This window comes from Helicoverpa armigera, chromosome 11, assembly GCF_030705265.1.
Source record: "Helicoverpa armigera isolate CAAS_96S chromosome 11, ASM3070526v1, whole genome shotgun sequence".
In the NCBI taxonomy this organism is placed as follows: Eukaryota; Metazoa; Arthropoda; class Insecta; order Lepidoptera; family Noctuidae; genus Helicoverpa; species Helicoverpa armigera.
In genome coordinates, this window is record NC_087130.1 from 4,593,461 (window position 1) to 4,615,460 (window position 22,000).

Genomic DNA, 22,000 nt, shown 5'->3' on the forward strand with positions numbered 1-22,000 from the left:
GTAAACAAAAAACTCCAAAGGCGAATAGACCGTTCAAGGTTTCTTCTGTAATCCCTCATCAAACTTACCTACTGTCTGAATCTTATGCTAATATCCTTTAGGTTGCGCACTATTTTTGCTTCACCCTCCATGGTCTATCAGTTCATATTGTTCCTATTTTTGGAAAATATAGCGTCTTGGGAAGGTTAAAGCTACATATTTTGCCATCATTTAAATAGTGTTTGCTAGAAGACACATTGGTTTAGACAGGATTTTTTAAACTTTGCTTATTGAGTCTCAACGCAAAATGTAAGTTTAACAATGTAATATTATGTTCATGAAAACCCTTTTTTTACTCCCTTGATGATCATAATTTCAGAACTATTAGCAAAGTTCTGAACAACAAAGGAAGGTCTTCACCATTAGTCGTCTCAATGTCTGTTCGTAAAAAACTGCGTTCAGATCAATTTGGAATTCCCATACGAATTGAATAAAAACTATGGTAAGTACAATGTACATGTAAAAACGTTGGTATCGTGATGAAGATCTAATAATTTCTGCAAGTAATATCCCGATAGTTTAAATTAAACTAACTTGAAATGATAGGGTCTAATTATTATTTCTAGACAAGGTCTATTATTTATTGAGCTGCTGTATATTATTTAGCTGACTTAACATTACTTACATAGATGAACTGATTGGTGTAATACAAAAACTCAAGTGTAATTGGTTACTTATCTATTATATTCAATAATCTTTCGTTCATTTCAATGTCAGTGTCAGTGTGTGGCTCATTTCCGTATTCAGATATTAATCCTACTTTAAACCTAGCCTTGAGTATTTTTTGTCATCGAAAATATTAATTAAAATTCTAAGTTTGTTGGAATGTCTTCCAATTTAGGCTCACTAGATAGCTAGATCTGACTGTCTTGTTACAATAATTGGAAGTTAAATACTGAACAACATCAACACACGCATTTCTTTTTTTACGAACTTTTTTCCCCTTTCTTTATTCTTTCTAATAATTCTACAAAAAATATTCCAAACCACTCTGCAGTTTCCTTCCTAAACTACATATAATATGTTTACTTTACGTGATTCCGTTATTCTATAAACCAAATCATAATCGTATTTCTTGTTTTACAACGACTGAAAAAAAATAATTATTATAAAGAATGCAAATAAATTATAATTTTGAATCACAAAAAATATCATAATAAATAATAATGATTTTATCCTTGGCCTTAATATTTGTGTGGTTCTTGACCGATACGCTCTACAGTCAATGACCTTTCCATAACGCGTTTCTTACGTACGAACTTAATGCGCTTCTAGGTAGACACTGCTGACAGATAGCACGCGGTAACCGTATTTTATTTTTCACCAGTTTTTATTGCATTGCCAATAAATAGTTATATTCCGCGTATTATAAAAACTTGAACTTTAAAAGCAACTGTGATAAAGTTATCTATAGAAAAAAAAAAAACATTTTAATTAGGTACTGTATTGATTGCAAAAAAAAATTGTTTGTTTATTTTGTCATTTGATTGGAATAAAACCTATTATTCACTCAATTATTTGTTTTTTCTTCCACTTGACAACTGCCGTGTTATTTGATAAGAAGATAAATCGTATGCGATATTATTTAGGCAAAAGGGATCGCTTCGAAACTTTCTGAATTTACGCGTGAACCAGTTTTTACAGTTGAATTTGCATTCTTGTTCTCATTTTATCTCGATGAATTTAAGTGTAAAAATACCTTGTTTACGTCCTACTTTCCGTTTTCAATGAGGATATTTTAACTGTCCTATTTTTATAAACCAGAAACCAATACGTTATGTTGCGAGAAAGGTACAAAATATCCATCTATTTATCACTATTGTACAAGACATATGTAATACTTACCCACGTCTCTATTGTCCGCTGAAGAGTTGTTTGAATGCAATAACATCAAAGACAAGTTGAGCAATGACTACTACGGATTCAACTATTCGTATATGGAGTACATCAATACTAGCAAAAAGGTCAAGATATAAGAAGTCAAGATACGTTATCAATTCCAAGTAAAACCAATGAACTCACATAAAGTTCGGGGCACTCACGTGTTCGTACACAAATCAACACAAGCATCGTTCGCCTAGACACCTATATAATCAACAAATGTAGGCCTAGCCCTAAATACTTGCACGTCCGCGACGATCGCTTCCTTTAATTAGATAACATTATCAACAAGCCTTGGCCCATATGTGTCGCATTAAAATAAATAATACAAAATAATAATATATTTGCGAGCAAAGTTCAATTCACATGATTCAAACGTGACTATCATTCGTAGTTGGTTACTTCTTCCTTGTTTACAACAGTGTATCCTTCATAATATCAAGTGCCAAAAATAAGGCCGAATATCTTTAACCTGTCAAATGTATCTGGCCTAATCCCCGAGTCATATACGGTGCATTTCAATAACCGATCTGGCGATTAGAGATTGAAATTTGAACAATCTCCAATCGAAAACTAACGAAAGGATAGGTTATTGCAATCCTTATCCTCCATTATATTTAATTTATATAGGACATAGTAAAGTGTATAACTGCACTATATGTCCTAATAGAATAGAGGCACCAGTGTTTCCATTTGCTAAGTGAAATGCGGTCGACGATGCGTCCATGTCTATGAACGTTAGAAGTTCATGCACAGGACGATGGACTCGTTCTAACATCGCAGCTCATTGACTATAATTGATGCAACATATGGTCTGCATCGCAATCTATTGCTTTTCATTAAGACAATCTATGTGGGTTATTAACTATTGCATGTCTAAGGAATCTCTCTCTTTCCTACTATGTATCCCATATGGTGGTGGGGTCAGCTTTCCTAATTTGTCTTTTAACAATTGCATGTCTAAGGAATATAAAAGAAAAATAATTTTGGAAAGGAAATGGCATGGTGTTAAGAATATCAAGTGTTAAGTACAATCCTTCTAGAATTTAAAATATCATTAACGTGACTCAGACTATGTACAGTGGAAGTTAATTCTGTGTCGATCTATCCAAATTCGTTGAAGGTATTACCATATGTCAAACAAAAGTTATATTTTCCTTATAAAATTACGTCAGCTACGACATATGCACCTGTGCAGCTACATTCTTTGATTCATTTTCCCCTAAATATTATTGAAGCGCGAAATATAGAAATTTTGAGGTCATTTTGAGGTTCAAATGAGGATTGCTAAAAATAAACTCGTAAAGTTTATTTTTGGCCCACCTTACCTTTTTCATAATGATGATTGAGAGAGCCTCTTTCAATCATAAATCATGATCGGCAGCATTTTTTTTTTGGTTCAGTACCTTTATTTGGTTAAAGCGTCAGTGTCAGACTCGTTCAGACTAAAATGCACCATGTTCCTCCCTAACCTTCCTTTATGTACCAGGGCTGCGGCATGCAATACCTTAATTTGCTTATTTAAATAACATAAGAATCTAGTACTATTCTGGGGCTGCTCTGCTCACTCTCTCTGACGTATCAGTCATCCTACGATAAAATCAATGAGATCTCGTTCACGAGCCATAGAATTGCAGTTTATGTTCATTGTAATTATAAAATGCATAATTTGCAATCAGTTAGCTGTACAGTAGAAAGTCAATAGTCCGCAATGGGGAACCAACCAATTTTCAAATACCTTTCAGCACATAATTGCAACACAGTGTCCACAGTTATGTATAGGTATGATTGGACATGTTAGGACGCTACCAACAATAATCATTGTGGTCACGCAAAACTCTAATCAGACCCAATCAGTTCCGAAAAGTCGTAACAGCTAATCCCAAAATATCTCCTTTTTAAAGCAATCATCATTACTTTGCGTTTGAAAATAAACAAATTGTATAAAACCATAATAATCACAATATGTCAGAATATTCCACAATGTTCTACTAGACCACGAGATTATAGCGGTAGAATTCCGGATTTTGGATAGCAAACGAAGCCAACACGCTGAAGCCTTTTTGAGACAACTTTAATGGAATAGTGACTCATAAGTATGCCAGTACCGTCAAAATGTGGTTCCTATTATTATTAGCCCTTCAGGATAGTTGCGTTATCTATCCCACTAATATCCTACTTCCTACTAAAATTATAAACGTGAAAGTTTGTGAGAATGTATGGATGTATGTTTGTTATTCTTTCACGAAAAAAAAACTGGACCAATTTGGTTGAAATTTGGTAAGTAGATAGGTGATACCCTGGAATTAACACATAGGCTGCTTTTTATCAACACACCATGCGAGCAAAGCCGCGAGCGAAAGCTAGTTATAATATATTTCTAGGTTGCGATTTCCGAGTACTTGTACTTGATTTGTTGATTCGAGAATTTATAGAGATATTCGAATACCCAAAAATAGGAAATTCGAAGAAAGATTAGGTATACTCTTATCGTAATCCATGCGTGTTTTCATAAACAAGCAAGCCTAAATCAATTTACTACCTTTCTTATCGAACACGTTGTAACGCTGATTCAAATTTTATCATTGGCATAATACCGTATTCGTAAAGGAATGGAATAAATGGAAATCTATATTTCTATACTAATACAATAAAGAGAAAACATATTTTTGTTAGCTCATACCCTAGACTAGAGGCTCCGAAACTACAGAACGGATTTGAAAAATTCTTACACATTTGGGGAAGCTACTGTACCTATATTGTCGCCAAATAACATAAGTATTTTGTCTTCATAAATATTTTAAGATATGAGATATTAATGAACCTTACTTGACCGTACCGACTCTCCTTTTTCGGTTAAAAATAGTATTATGAGAAAAACAATAATACAGCTATCCGCGTTTACCACTGTATAGTGACTAGAAAAACAGTACGCTTTCAATTAAATGTTTTGTATAAAATAAAACTATAGGTCACCTTATGTCAACTGTAATGTTTATTCAAAACTTTGATTCATGTCCGTATAAACCTATTGCAACGTTATTGAAAGAAATAATAATATCCAATGATTACAATAACATTCTTATTATCCAACTATAATACTGATTAAATTATTTTATCTAAGATTCCATTACGTGTATATTTTCAAAGAATGGAATCTAAACGGTTTACTTGAAGTGCGAATATGTATTCGGCATTGAAAATTTTTTGGCCGAATACCGAATTTGAATTGAACTTCCCTAATTTGAATAGCCGAATATTGATAATAGATACACATCTGACAACAAAATTGTTTTCGATTTTTTTAAGTGTAATATATTTATTATTGCTTTGGTAGATCAAAATAAAAAATAAATTAATGGTTTAAAAAAATATATGCTTAGGTATATAAATGAAAGTAAAAATAACTACGTTATGATTTTCAATTATAAAGTTCCAGTCCATACCTTCCGGATCCATCATTAGATCAGTTACTGTTCCACAGTACCTACCAAACCTATTATTGTATTGTCATCAGAACTACATACAGTTGCCAATTTTGGAAGATAGTTAAATTAGTTACCTTAGATTCCATTGCATAGTTACTTAGGTAAAGATCGACCTAACAAAAGCGTGTTAAAAAGGAAAATATCAACAACAAAATGTTCCTATAGCTTTTAACGAAATCTTTCTAGATAAGCAGTTGAGTCTGTTTAAGATTAGAAAGGAATGAAATATAAGCACATTTCACTATTATTCGTGTATTCACATCTTTAAGCTATGTTCCGTCCGTGACCTCGATGTTACACGCCGAGATTACACTTACGTCCTTTTGCAGTTAAACGCTAATACTTTCTAATAGTAAATGTCAACACAACATGCTTGCGATCTATTCTTTAGCTGCGAATTTCTTTAATCTATCTATCCATTAGTTTTCGATTGCATATTTGTCAAAATTCAACATCTATCTGCAAGCCAAGGGATAGATCTATAGGACATAGGAATCCTTTGTTAACCAAATGACGCTCAGTCACTTGTTTATGTGCAGCTATTGGCAAAATTAAACACTATTGAGGAAATAATAGCTTTCATTTTTATTTGAAACTGACTCCACAGTTATAAAGGGTCGTGAATCAATTTGCGACTGCTTCCATAATTGGATCAGGGCGGATAAAAACTATTGCACTGAAGGCCTGGGTTTAAATATTAGATTCGCTTGGAATATTTTCTAGAGATACAATATCTATTATAACATTAAATATCAACGTAAATAGTAATTAATGTTATTATTGTGAGATAATAGAGTGATAGTACTCTCATACTCATATACTACCTATAGGGAAAAACATTAATCGTAATTTTAGATAGTTGCGATAAGATATCCTTTTTAATTTTGTAAACACATTACAAAACGCATTCCGAAATTAAATTATTGTTATTATAGGTATATCGTTAGCCACGTGTAATATAATAATATAAATATATAGTAATATCTATATAGGTATAAAGTAATTAGGTATACTCTTAGTCCCTGACCTTCCATGCTCTATCAACAGATTAAGAATACCTGTAATTATTCGATTTAAAATTATTCAACTAATTCAATGTAGCCTCCACCTCGATAAATGAGCTATCTAACACTGAAAGATTTTTTCCAATCGCACCAGTAGTTAGCGAGTTCATACAAACAAATGCTTCAACTTTAGTATAAATAATATGTATGCAGTAGTAGTGTAAAAGTAATTTTAATACAATTAATTTGTGAGCATAAATCACATAGGCTCGAACATCCTACATATGCTTGAGAAGCCAAAACCTCACATTAACGTGCTTATGTACCTACCAAAAAAGAGATTAGAAAGCGAAATAAAGCAGTAATGCATAGCATAAGTACCCTTTATTGCCATCACAGAGGACCATAGAAAGCTGTGACTGCGGTTCAAAACACGCAGAAATTACCTACTATACTACTATAGTCATCAAACAAAAATTGTATACAAAAGTCACGCAACGCGATTTGAGTTTTCGTCAGTCGACCGCAAAATTAGTATCAGTGATTCCGGATAGTCACGATTTTATAGAGATGATATATTAAAAATAGTTACCAGGTAATATTTTTTTCATGATTTATAAAAAAAATAAAGAATAAATTATTTTTTTGTTGTTTTATAAAATACGTATTAACTTAGGTATATTTTACCTGTAAGTTTTAATGTAATTTTCACTCGTTAATGTAAATAGGTAAAGTTCCGTAACTCTATTGTCTCCTCTATTAATTTATACAGCATGATCGTTTTAATATCACCATTACCTAATTATAAAAGATAGGTAATCGTGCAATTCAGACGCAAACATTATTTTAATTTTAAATTATACTTAGGCGAATTTTCATGAATGAAAACCTAACAAAAATAATTATTTTATTCATTAAAAATAAAATTCGACTCTAGTTTAATTTCTATACAGCGTGTAAGTTTCTACTTTCTTCGAAAACATACGGTTTACGGCTTAACTTTAATTTATGAACAATACATAATTTCAATGACATGACAAAGCATTAATACTACTCCACACTGAAAACTTCCGTCACTCAATTGTAAAGTACTCTATTTTATAATTATTATTAGAAAAAACAATAGAACTCTTACCTTTCTTTGTGTAACTCACAAAACAATCACTAACAGTAAATCTCGCACAAAACAAAAAACACAATACTGCACAAAATACCACCACGAATACCTTCGTATTTGGAACATAAAAATATTTTTTGAATCGCTCAGAGCAATGACATTCATAGACGTTCGATGATTCTTATTTTGAATTTTCATTGACTTTTGCGTTCGATGGCGTGTGTTGTGCCAGTACGCGCGCAGCCGGCGCTTGTTGGCGCGCAGCGATGTACTGAGACTGGCCGCACGCAACACAAACACCGAATATAACAACGGAGTCGGGAGCGCCTGCCGTCAGCTGTCTGCACTGAAACATTTTTAGGGATCCGTCAGTATAGAACTGACTTTGTAGAGTGATGGTGACATATTGCACCTCCAAGTTTTTTTATTACTTTTATTTTTTATATAGTTCAATTTTGAATTAATTTTAATTGAACATTTCTTTTTCATTCACAGATTCACTTTCACCGACGCGACGTGTTGTTACAACGCCAAGCGCCTAAAGTTTAAGTTTTGCAAATTCTGTGTTGTACTGCAAAACATAAAAACTTACGATATTTAAGCTAAACTCATACAAATGAAATGTATAAATAAAAGGTACGTGTATAAATGAAAGGTATTAAATAATAAATCGAATAAAAAATGCTCGTTTAGAAAAAAGTCTACATTAATTAAGAGACGATGAAATATACACTTTCTGGCAGTTGACCTTAACTTAGCTGTAAGGTGCTCGAAGTTTTGATAACTTGCGTTATCTGGTATTATGGTTACGGAATATTATTTTTTAATTATAAACACAAAAATTGTAGTTTTTTGCCAGATATTTTACTTAGGTAATACCTATCTTAAATGGTAAAATTTTGTAAAAAATATAAACAGGTAGGTATATTGTACCGACCCCAAATAACTTGGGAATAGGGCAGGAGAAATAAGACCTAAAGAACATTCTAATAAAAACCATGAAGCCTTATATTATACGATTCTTTTCTACGGAACCATTGGCACTGCATATATGACACACTTGACAAGGGTGTTGACTCATGCGCGGGAACGACGCATAAAGGGCGCATGCGTTCCCCTACGTTCTAAACATAGAACGATTACAAACATTCAAACTACGATGTATTATGGTTACCATGGTTACGCCTAAACAAAATCGTGGACTTATATCGAATCGAGTAAGTAATCGATGTGGAATCGAATAATGTTATCGATTGTAGATTCTGATGTATTCGAAAATGTTGTAATGCGATTGTAACATTTGTAACACAGTGTTTGTCACGTTACAACTAAGAATAAATTATTATCAAATGTAGGTGTCTAGTGCTTGCTTTAATTTGATTAATTCCACAACCATTAAATGGCAAAGATTGAACACTATATTAACTGCAACAACTATTTACTACGTTATTATGATAAAATGTTAGAAAAAGAGGAAAAAATAGGTACTGTAACAGAGGTGGACGAAACCGCAGGAAAAAATATTTTCGCACTCCTCCAATAAATTATTCTTTTCATATTATCTGAAATAATGTTATAACATTATGATCGGATGAACAAGAATACATAATGTTATGTATTTTGGTGAAAAGGGGATTAACTACTTATAACATCCTTATTTTAAAGAAACAAGAAACTGTTATATTAAACAAACAGCATTTTACAGGATGAATGAAGACATGAACGAATTTTTATGCATATTTAATACAGAAACATTAAGTGCAATAAGCAATCATCACCTTCTTAATTTTTTTATTCTTTACTAATTAGCTAGTCTGTCAGCATCCTTTAAAATTGATAAAAAAATGCCATTTAAGGATTTCCTTACGCTGCAAGACAAAAATCCTGAAATCAAGTTTTTTTTTTCGTTTTGGAAAAGAGATTTATTGTAGAAGAAAATAAAAAATACATCAACACAATATAGCTCTACCACTTCCTTTTACGCTGCAAGAAACTATCCTGAAATATTTTTAGCTTTGTTGTACCTGGTAATAAAAAAAAAGAAATCAATACTAGTTGTTTACATTCAATAATAAAAAATCCTTGAAATCAAGCTTTTTTATATTATTTATATATAAAAAAAAGGATCGACACAAAATAGCTCTACGATTTCCACGCTGCAAGAAACAATCCTGAAATATTTCTTTGTTATTTTTATTATTATTATATCTAGCCTGTAGTGTCCCACTGCTGGGCAAAGGCCTCCCCATCTCGCTTCCACTCTTCCCGATCTTTCGACCGTGTCCACCAATCCGGACGATAGGCGTCTAGTTCGTCACGCCATCTCTTCCGGGGCCTACCCCGCCTTTGTTATAAAAAAATAAAATTAAAAAAATAAATCAATACTTATAGTTGTTTACGTTCAATAATATTGTTGAACTTTAAAACTATAGCTACTGACCATGTCATAAAATATTTATTTACATAAAACATTGCAGCTAAGGAATGACAATAATTGTAAAACAAACTCTCAAAGGTGCAAAACGTTGCATTTCAACAATCCTTCAAAATTAAAATATATATATATCCATAGAATATATAGAAGTAGTTTCTTAAGATCATAATACATACTTATTAATAATTTTAATGGTTATGGTTATACCTACCCTCGGTTAACCTTTATTTAACCACTCAAAAAGGGACAAATAATGTCCCTTATAACACAAAATAATGTGCATTTGATTTTGTGTTATTTATATATGTATTAAAGTTTATTTAATATTATATATATATGTGTATGTATAATAAGTCTATGTACGTTTATATATTTTCGATTTGTCTCATATACATATTTAGTGCACCTGCCATGAAATTTCTCCTCCACCTAAAGGTTGACTGGTAGAGAACGCCTAAGGCGTTAAGTCCGCCTTTGTACATTGTTTTTTTGTAAAATGTGTGCAAAAAGTATAATAAATAAAAAAAAAAATAAAAATAAACTTTTTTTAAAACGTCGGTAATTTATAGTCAGAAATGCGTTAGTACCTGAAGCAATGGCATTCAATGACAAAAATAACTGCTTTAGGCAAAGGACACCGTTTCCTCAAACTTAGTTAATGTCATAATTCACTTCTTAGCACCTTTTGAAATACCTACTTAGGTAAATATTTTTGCAGAAAAAAATCCAGAACGAATTCCTGCGTGTTTCGGAAGGTTCGTGTACTGTAAGCTCGGCTAACTGGGTTGACCAATGCCAGATGTGACCAATGACCAATCTATACAGTACTCAGCTGCATCCTGTTAGATTGAAACCCGACACCAACGTTCTTGAAAGGCTTGGCAGATGATAAGCACATCTTAAAAAAAAAATCCTTAATCGGTATCATAATATCAAACCAGTAGATTAACTTATTAATAGATTAACTAATTAACTATGCGTCGCAGCGTCCACTTCGTTTACCAGTCATTAGGATTTGTATTGAAGAAAGAAATGTTCTGAAATCGTTCTCGTGATGGATCGATATAAATGTGGCAATCTACACTAATATTATAAAGCTGAAGAATTGGTTTCAACACGCTAATCTCAGGAACTTATAAGTAGGTACTGGACCGATTTGAAAAATTCTTTTAGTGTGCAATCGTATGTTCAAATCGGTCCAGTAGTTCTTGAGATTAGCGCGTTCAAACAAACAAACAAAGAAACTCTTCAGCTTTATAATATTAGTATAGATGTAGGTATGGCACTTACTTACTCTCTCTGTGGTCTGTACCCGTTTATGCATTGTTTTATCACTCAGTGAATTTCCATGTTTAATGCCATAACTTACCATTTTAGGAACTTACTTAAATTATAAATTGAGGAAGCATTGTTTCCCTTTCTTACTTGTGCTTAAATGTGAATGTAGCATAGTCTTCAAGAAACGTTTAAAGAGCTGTCGACAACAATGATTGTGAGGAAATGCCAAGGCGATAAATATCGACTTCATTCTGTAAAGATTTAATTAAAGGTAACAACAACTCCATGGAGGTGTCATATTGATTATAACGGTAGTATGAACTAGGCTGTGGATTCTACCAATAAAATATATATACTAAAGAGCTAAACAGTTTGTTGGTTGGTTGAACGTGTTGCCGTTGAGCTTACGAATTTGAAATTATGATTGATTGATTTGAAAAAATATTTGAGCGGCTACTTATCATCCAGGCATACAGAGGTCGAGCTAAAACTAACAATCTGTATCCTTGTTATTTTTCTGTTAAAATAGACATGATGATAATATTAATTAATTGGTAAGCGCAAAGGTATGAGTACTTGCCTGCATTGAAACAAGGAAGGATAAACGATAACTTATCTCTTTGCGTGAGAAACCCCGGGAAATAGGTAGTAATCAGATATAATCTACAGGTGCAACTAAGTAACTATCTGTAAAAGTAACCGGTCATGGAAATTACTAAGACTAGCCTGAGAATACTAGCTTTTACTTGGTTCTTGACCTGCAGGCATATCAAGTTTAAACCAAGGTATGTAATACAGGTTTCTAAGCTGTATAATCAATTCTAAGTATAGTTATAGATTTGTAAGGCCGTGACATGAGAAAATCGAGTGAAACTCAATAGAAGTATGAACGAGTTTCTTAAGTTCACGTGCAATGAACGCTTTGGCCCCACGATCATGAACACAAAAGCCTTTTTCCTAAATGTAAACAAAATTCACGTAGTGTTCACAAAGTTGGTATGGTAATATTATAAGTATGTGAGTATAAAAAAGGTGTTATTCAATGTTTCTGAAATTATAAATTGTATTGTTTTTGTGGGAAAAATGTAATTGTATATACCTAGGTACAAATGCCATAAATCTTTTGTCTTAAGTAATAGGGAGATAATCGAGTTCATTAACCTTTCATCTGTACGTAATATAATTATCTTAAGTACATACCTTATTCATGTTATATAACATAGGCAGGTACCTAATATGGGAACAATTTACGGAAATAAACGATTTATTATTATAAGTTCATTGACCTTGTATATCATGTCTGCACTCTGCCCGCAATTATGAGTAAAAGTCTACCAAATAGCTAGACAGGTTGTCGTCATACAATTGAGCAATAATTGTATTAATTTACAAAAGAGATACGTAACAATTATATATGATATGTCAAGAGTAAGTAACAATAAATCTTAAAAGATTGTATATCATACAAATAGGGATTTTATTCACACCAACGTAAACGTCCATAATTAGGTACCTATTGTCGTAACAACAAATTATTATGATAGATATTACTTATTTTATTAATTGTTCATCGTGGAAGATCCCTAGCAACAATGCCTGTAGCAATAAAGCAATGAAAAGTCAACAATAGCTTACATTTTCGTGGGAAACCTTGTGCGGTTGGGCTCTATGTTGAATTCATACTCGCAGATACATCCGCTGAAAACGTGAACATTGTTTATTATTTTGATACCGAAATAAACGGTTTTATAACAAGTGAAATGTTTGTTTTGACTAAAAAAGACGGATTCTTGTATCATTTTAAATACCTCTCGTGTACACCTGATACCGTGTTGAATATCAGAAGAATATTTTATAGTACACCTAAGTACTTACATGCTACTTTTCATTCATCCGCAAGAAATAGCATAGTTCGCTCGAGACTCGGGTGAAACCGCAGCGGAAAATAGTAGTAGATAAAAATAGTACCTAGTAAACCACTTACTGTTACATATACCTACATTTTGATCGACCATGTTAGGGTCGGCTTCCAGTCTAGGTGAAAACAGCCGAGTATCGCAACTGCCTACGTGATCTCAACCCAGTACCTGGGCAATAACGATGACCAAGGGGTCTTGGTGGTGACCATCTTTGGCAGTCGTTATGCGAAGTCAGCTAGGCAACTCGATACTCCTTGATGGTGAACATGTTTGGCAGTTATTACGGGAAAGCAAAGCCAAAAGGTCTGACAACCAGACTTACTAATAGGTATCGGATTGCCCGGGTAACTGGATTCAGGACTGAGGACGTCAGATTGACAGTCGCTCCGTGTAGGTAAGACACTGCATGGTTACATAGTTCGTGCTCACGGTAATGGCAGTGATAAATCCTACATTAAAATGTGCCTGTGATTTTATTCTGAGCTTTAGACAATCGTGGCTAGTAACCGCATAAGATGTAAAATAATTAATCACGAACAATTCAAACAATGCATAAAATGTTAATAATTAATTGCATAATTAAAACAACTAAGTATTTTAAATTTATTATAGTGCTATTCAACTGCCATTGTAACATGTCTCGTGATTGTATTAATGCAAATTAATGTGGTCAAAGCGTTATGATCTTGTTCAATTAATTTAATGTGTATTTTATTTTATTAAGTACTTAAGTTACAATGTCATTGTTTTATTTACTAAGTTAAATCGTAATATGAGTAATCGTGGAAGATGAAGTACGTACTTCAAAGGTATGATAGTTTTTACTTTTACTTGTATTTACCTTCTAATGATTTTAACAAGGAGCTTCCACGTAGGCATAAATTGATGTGACCTTAGAAAAGCGTGCCCAATACACATCTACAAACAAAGTTTTCCCTCATCAAGACGATTATTATTGCAAAAAATGAGGTCTGTATGGACATCAGGGTGCATCGACCCGGAAGACACAGGTGCTCTTAATGACACACATGACACACATATGCACTTTCATAATACTTACATTACTTACATCTAATATTAATAAATACATGTTTATTTCTTACATCAAGTTATCGTAATCTTGTCTAGGGAGTTGCTTAATGTATTTGCAATTTCTCTAATTACAAATCAGACTTCGTCGCCGTTCGAAATTAATTACAGATTTACTTTTCTTTTTATTGTGAATGAATGATAGGTGGACTATCAGAGAGAAGATTAAAAGAGCATGGAAGACATGCTGTATCGATTCCAAATCAAATTGTAATAAGGACAGGAGAAATCTATTGATGCAGGATCGGGCTCCGAAACCTTAACCAGAAAGAAAAGAAAATAGTCTGTAGAATGAATTAATTTACAATTTTACAAGGAGATATAGGTACCCACGTGACTCGTCATAAACACTGAATGGAAAATTAATGCTATAGACTTTTCTAGAAATAATTAGTACCTAATCTTTGGACTATCAGGAAGTATAAATAAACACAGGTAGGTATCGGAAGCCCAAAGATTATCTACTTACATAGTTGGTGTTGGAAAAATTTAGAATTAACTAATCAGAACTAGGAATAGAGAAGATAAGATTCATTTCCTTAGGTATTCACGTCCTTAGACTTTGTTTGTTACCTTGATTTTGATTGGATAAAGTTTATCGTAATAGTATCACTTGTTATTTGAAAACATAACATTCATTTTATACATTCCTTTACGCATTATGACAATACGATAGTGTGATAAATTATTTGGCTAAGTTAGGAAATAAAATCTAGCAAATGGTTAAATACATGGTTAGACCTTACCTACCTATTATGAAGACGTTTAAAACTGGCGGTCCACATGCCATAAGGTCTTCCCTTTCAAAGAGCGTGCGGGTGAAACCGCGGTGAACGGCTAGTCAGTATTATTGAAAAATACTCAAACCCTTACCAATTTATCTATAATAGGAAGTTCACTGACAAATCTGCTCCTCAAGGAAAATATTTAATTCTTTAAATTACTTATTATCAAAATAAAGTTGTAAAAATAACTAATGTAGGCAGCTGTTTGTATTATCAGTCGGTGTCCATGACAACACACCAATGCTATGTCTATCGCAAATAATAAATGAATCCTAATTACGACCAGTAGGTAGTCATTAATTCGTATCAAATACCTACTGATAGTCTACACGCTTCTATTCCCTGTTACTTACTAGTTTTACCCGCGACATCTTTTATAGGTAATTCTTGATCTTCATCACCAGGCATAGGGGTGTAACACCTCCAAATTCCAGACTCCGTGCTTCTTGGCGTATTTTCTTTAAACCTTTCTCTAAAGGTCTGACGACATTTGGAATTTCATTTTAACAGTCATCGGAACAGGTAACAGATATCCCGGATTTTGGGCTATAAGACATGTCTTTCTTTCTTTCTCTTGCCCTGTTCCCAAATTTTACTTAGGGTCAGCGCAATATGTAATTTTCTTCCATTTTCCCCTGTCACTCGTCATACTGACACTGACTCCCTTCCTATTCATATCATCTTTCAGGCAATCCATCCATCTTTTCTTAGGTCTTCCTCTTCCTCTCCATCCATTTACATTCATACTTAGCACACACTTTGTTGCATGCGTATCATCCCTCCTCATTACACACACGTCACGAAAGAAGAAGGTAACAGATGATAGACTTTTACAAAGATATTTCTTACATCATAATTAAATGAAATATCAAGTAGGTATAGAACTGATAATTTTAATTTCTGACTAAGTAATTAGTCTCTTGTAGTTTTTCGTGCCACTATGTACCTACATACCTAAAACTACTAATGAGTAGGTCATAAATGACATTCTTTTCACATTTTCAAGCACGGACTCATTGCGTGTTCAAAGTTATCTCTGCTGTGTTCGCACACCGAAAAGAATTAATCATTGGATGACCAAAGAATCTTAGTTTCTAGAAGACTCTTGAAGAAAACGGAGAAAGGTTTAAAATTTCAAGAAACATGTGTGTCACAAAATTTTGCTATATGACCAAAAAACCGAATGGACTAGATGTGATAGGTGCGCAATCATAGTCCGGACTAGTTTTAAAACTAACTCTTGAGGAGACGTATGATCTGTGTAAGTACCAAAAATAGATAGCAATAACGGCCAAAATTTCATATCTGTCATGAATGAAAAAGAAAGTGTTTGTGTACTCTAATGTTGACTCCTTTATGTGGAACAACGACTTGCACGGAGACCGAACATCCGCAAACATAGCCCACATTGCGAGCTAAAAATAATGTGTTAAAATAACCTATAACGTTTGAAATGACCTATTATGCAGTTTATGTATAAAATTAAACAGTTCCAGATAATTAATTATTTACTGAATAATAGTTACAGCACGCTTTGTTTGTTACGGAAAATATAGTTGGAAGTAGGTAGCTACTTATATCAGTTGACGCAATTACATGCTTGTTTCCTCCCTAAATAAATAGAAACCACATGAAATAAAACCACAGGTAAAGCCTACATTATTTTTTCAGGCGAGGGACATCCTGACACCAATGAATGGAATGTTCCGAAATATAGTTACCTAACACCTTGTTTTTCAAACTACAGTACAAAATAATGAGGTTACGATTAACTTAATTTGTCAACATCGCTACTCATTAAAACGTAATCAGATCACTAACAGTAGTCTGACTAGACGCAGACGTGCAAAACATTCAAGCACGAAACTTCCAGCAGAGCTTACGATCCGTGGTGCCTAAATGAGATGCCAATGAAGGTCGAAGACAGGGAAACTAGAAGAAAGTTATCAAAAGGTTGTCTGATAATTTATTTATTAGCTTTTATATTACTTTTTAAACTACTAAAAAGATCTGAAAACACGGAAGGGTGGCGATGGGTGGTCCCGTGGTCCCCCACAGACGATCGTGACTCTAATAAAAACCTTAGCTGAACAAGTTTTTTAAATACATACTTAAGAGACATAGGTCATTTATTTAGTTTGATAAAATGTAGTTACCGATAAACTATGTTCGGGTTATTTATAACAACATGTTTACGTTGAAATTTTGGTGCTAGCCAACGGGCTCATTCAAGTTTTGTACGCGATCACCCCGCGACAAAAATACGAGTTACGCGCGGAATTTAATGAGTTCGTTTTATGTGTAAAATATAATTAGTTACAAAAGTTTTTACTGAGAAAATTGTTTACGCACCTAGAATTTTATTAGGGACTTGTTTACTTTTGACAGGGTCGAGTATAAAAAGACTGGAGCTATTTATTTTCCAACCATTAGATGAGGGAACATCTACGGAGTGTTATATTTATTTAAGTTTCCCTGAGGTTCTTCACAGTGATAAATCGGTGAGTAATTTTTTAAAACCATTATTTTCTTTGTTCATTTTCTCTCGAGTTTTTCAAAGATGATTTTTATGTCTGGGGATACCAGTAAAATTCACGCTTCGTTTTCTAAAACTGTTTAAGTTCGGACCAGGAAGTTACTCATTTGACTGTAGTACTATAATCTAACTACTAATGTGACCCTAAAATAAGTTTGGCGCCGCCAAACAAGGACAAACCCCACATTGATAAATTGTCTTAGCACAAACAGAAATTATCACCACTCGCGTGCGTTGATCCAATTTTAGAATATTAATCTGCTTGTTCATTGTTCCTAAGTAAACCAAAAACATCCTGCTTAAATAGGTACATTTTATCATTACCCCGAGTATCCTTACTCGTTCACTCCTAGATATAATTGTCCTGTCATTTCTAAGCATGAAATTAAACCAGGTTTACTCGGCACGAACTTGCTAGACCCCTTTAGAATGCACTACAGAGCTAGTTTTTATAAAAATAAATTACGGGCGACCAGAACTGGCCTTCTAATTATATGTCTAGGTCCCTGCGTTAAAGCCCTAGCAAATAACGATTGATCTAAGCATCGTCGGCTACTTTTAAAAATGCTGTGTACAAAATAGTTTCCTTCACATAGTACTTTATTTATTTTAGCAACATGACAAGTGACGTCACAGATCAGATATCAATGTTATAGAAACTACATCATATATTTCAAAGTTCACACAGCACTTTTACTGTAGCGTTTGGACTCGCCTAACTTGATCGTCTTTTGTTTCAGCGTACCTACCAACAAGATGCAAGGCAAATACTTTCTTGTAGTGCTAATGATATCGCTGAACCACCACATTGCTTCATCGCACATCTTAACATCAGCGTACATGGACATGTCTCTACCAACTTGTATGAGAATCCTAACGTACACTGTGATGAACGATTTGTGCCCCACATACGGAGCCTATGGCGACTACTCTTCCGGTAATTATCTTATGTAACACAATATAAGGGTGCTAATGTGGTATGTAGAAAGATATTTATCATGATGCAATGGACCTAGTTTGTCACTGGAGATTACCAACGTTTATAGAGTAGGCAATATACATCTTTTTGTTTGTGGTTTTCACCTCAACACACGAAAGTAATATTGGACCACTATAACGACAGATTGTTTTTGCTAACTGTAGTCGACATTTTAAAATTACTGCTTATTTAAACATGACACGTATTTTATCTACTTTTTCTCTATGTTTATCAAATTCGATTTATTCAAGATTTTAAGTGCCTCTTATTAACTGCATAGCAACACATGCTGCATATTGAAATTAGCAGAGCATCTAACTACAGCGCCAGGCGCTTAAAACGCTTTAGACACTCAATATGAAAAGCTATACTATTTAGAATGCTTTAGAAGGTGAAATCGTATAGGTACTTAAAGTTTATAATCTTGAATCAATAACTGTCATGATACAGCAAATATTTGTGATAAATGATAAGCTAATAGCACCTGTTTGACATTGATCTCAAATCAGTTATGTTCTAAGTAAAAATTCTTACATATATATTGTTGTTAGTAGGTCAGTACCTTGAATGATGATATAATCTAGATTCGCTTCGAATAGCGCAGATATGAGCGTCATTATTGGTTGTCAGTCATTTCATAAAAGCTATTAAAGAATATTTTAATACAAGTACACCAGATAACTATTACTTTGCATTCAGTAGCATTATTATAATAGCAACCTAGGTTCTGTATGACTTTTAAGCTCTATTCTAACTAGCACTTTTTCTTGTATAGTGTAAATAATGTTATTCTGATTCAGTAAGATGAATAATTATAAATCATTTATGTAAAAGGATAGCGAACTCAAGCTTACTGTAAACGGAGGAAACCTAACTCTTTCCCTTATTTTAGTTAGTTGACCTACCTCTCTTAATTCATTTTACGAACCCTACAATATGCATGATTAACTAACAATTAACGTTTTATCTTTTCAGAAGAAGTCAACATGCAGCCAATCCCGAAAGAACTGACATTAAGACAATGGGAGCATAGAGAAAGCGTCATCAAAAAGTGCTGTACGAAGCCTTGTTCCTTGCCAGAACTATTGTCGGCTTGCTAATGCATTCGATCTATTTAGTTACAAAATACCGCGATTATCACGATCTAGGTTAATATTAAATTATTTTATGTTTGATGTTTAAGGACTAGTAAGTAGGCTAGAGAAAACTTTCAATGTTGAACTTGCCAATCTTCTCAAAGGCTGAATGGTTAATTTTCTATTGAGAAGTAGATATCAGTCACACTGTATGAAAATAGGTTCCTCTAGAAATTTCAGCAGAGGTCGCCACTAATAGTTTGCAATTATTATGCAAAGGACACCCAGATGTTTGTGCTATAATTTTGTTTGATAAAAATGCATAAAATTCTGAATGAAATCCCTGGGAAAACTTGATACGAAGTCTTAGATAGAATAGTGTATTAAAATAAGCTTTATTTAATGTTTCTGACTTTTTTAATAGGTTATTTACCCGTGACAACGCTGCTTTAAATCACATTGCCCACCAATTTAATATTTATTTTAATTAGAATAACTAGTTGCGTACCTAATTTTCAATTTTAGTTTGTAAGTTTTAATTAATATGTTTATTTTTAGTTTCAATGACTGTTGTAAATTATATTATACTGAAAGAATACTGTATTTTATTTCATCTTGCAAGTACTTGTACAAGTGAACAGTAAAATTTATTGAGGTAAGCAGAATTGTCGAGATATTACAACCTGCGAAAATTCTTTGATATTTTTTCATATTATAATATCCATTACGTATAAATTACTTATATTCAAAGAAAATTATGACATATTGTTTCCTATGCAACTATGGAGTGATCGAATAATTAAACGAAATCAGAACACATATCGTGATGAGCATGCTGTTTTGGTAAAATATATCGGGTGTGTCGTTCACAATCACATTAAATCATATCGCATATACTTTATGATATTCTATGGCGAATTGTAAAAAAAATAACCTAATCCATTCAGTGGTTTAGCCACAGGAGTCATTTTTCGTTTTTATAATTTACAACATCATGTGTAAAGCAGAGATAAAGTTAGGAGTATCGTATGTTTTGATCAGTTGACAGCTGTCAGTTTTCAAGGGAGAATTTCAGTTGTTTGTAATGACTGACTTTTATATGGTGTTCTAATTTTTGCACATTTTTATTCCATTACCTTGTTTGAAAAAATCATTTTTTTATTTTTACGTATTTTTCTTTTATCTTTGTGTTAATCGACATATATTAACCAGTATATTAACGCATTTCATTTAATGTGATTATGAACGACACACCCGATATACATTGATAAAGTAGGTATTCAGGTATGTACCTACACTATGCAGTTGGAACAAGAACACCAGCAAACTGTAAAAAACAAAATAATAATATTCTTATCTGTTGTTCACGTAAATTGTTACAAAACTTTTAGATAGCTATTAATTATTTATCATTACAATTTATATAATAATAGCCCTGATATAATCAAGAAGTACTGCGCAGAACTCTGATTTTCCCTAATTGTTAAGGACCCATAAAGGTTATTTTACCTATTAAGCTTTTACCTTTGTCAACCTCCTTCTTGAACAACTTAGCTCTAGTCATATTCTCTAAAGCTTTAATAGAAATATATCTGGAGTAACAAAACTAACGTACCCAAGACTATGCCCAAGTACCAGCTGCCCGTATGAGGATAAAATATAGCCTTATTTTATCCTGATACGGGCAGTTTATCAAACGGGACGCAAGTGAACCCGCGGGAACACGGCTAGTTAGTAACATGAACAAATAAGAATTTATTTGACACGTGATTGCTTAAGTTTCGTGACAAGCATGCATGAATCTTATTTTTCTAGTTGATGATAAAATGATAACCCGCACTACGACGGATGGCAATTTTTATTGATATGTTTGACGTCTTTAATAGTTGAAGATATCAATTTGTTTCTAGGGAATAGATACAGTTGAAGAGTAGTGGAAATTATTTAAGCTTAGAAGCACCAAGACACTGTTACTGTTACAGCCTTTTTTTTATCGTCCCACTGCTGGGCACAGGCCTCCTCTCACACGGAGAAGGATTGAGCATTAATCACCACACTTGCTCAATGCGGACCAAGATACACTATACTTTTAATTTTTTATTCAACTTCGGGTCACAAAGATGGACTGTGTACGATCCCGGACATTAGATAAAGGTCTGGTAACATTCTAACCTTCGCAATTTTGTAGTATAATACATTGACTTAAAGGCAAAGGATCAAATGGTTTGACTGATTGTATTATACAACCAGGAACAGTGGCAAGATGCTAGTGCAATATTCCTAGTCATTATTTTATTATCTCCATATCCTATAATGTGGTTTTCTTCTACAAATAAAACCCGATTTCGTAACAATTAAGTTTAGGTACTGTTTTT

The 22,000-nt window shown here is 33.2% G+C and overlaps 2 protein-coding genes across 2 annotated transcripts in view; one reads left to right on the top strand and one right to left on the bottom strand.

The window, feature by feature from the left end:
• The window catches only part of LOC110370089 (ATP-binding cassette sub-family G member 1), a 46,220-nt gene extending 38,394 nt beyond the window's left edge, over positions 1-7,826 (bottom strand). The window contains exon 1 of the mRNA XM_021325819.3: positions 7,548-7,826. The gene's annotated coding sequence lies outside the window, so the exon portion shown is untranslated. The remainder of the gene's footprint in view (positions 1-7,547) is intronic.
• A 9,308-nt stretch (positions 7,827-17,134) lies between these two features.
• On the top strand, positions 17,135-20,228 carry LOC110370117 (uncharacterized). The gene is made up of 3 exons (XM_064037076.1): positions 17,135-17,535; positions 18,311-18,507; positions 19,525-20,228. Exons 2-3 carry the CDS (start codon positions 18,327-18,329, stop codon positions 19,647-19,649), a joined length of 306 nt encoding a protein of 101 aa, XP_063893146.1. The 5' UTR covers positions 17,135-17,535; positions 18,311-18,326; the 3' UTR covers positions 19,650-20,228.
• Positions 20,229-22,000: the final 1,772 nt, after the last annotated feature.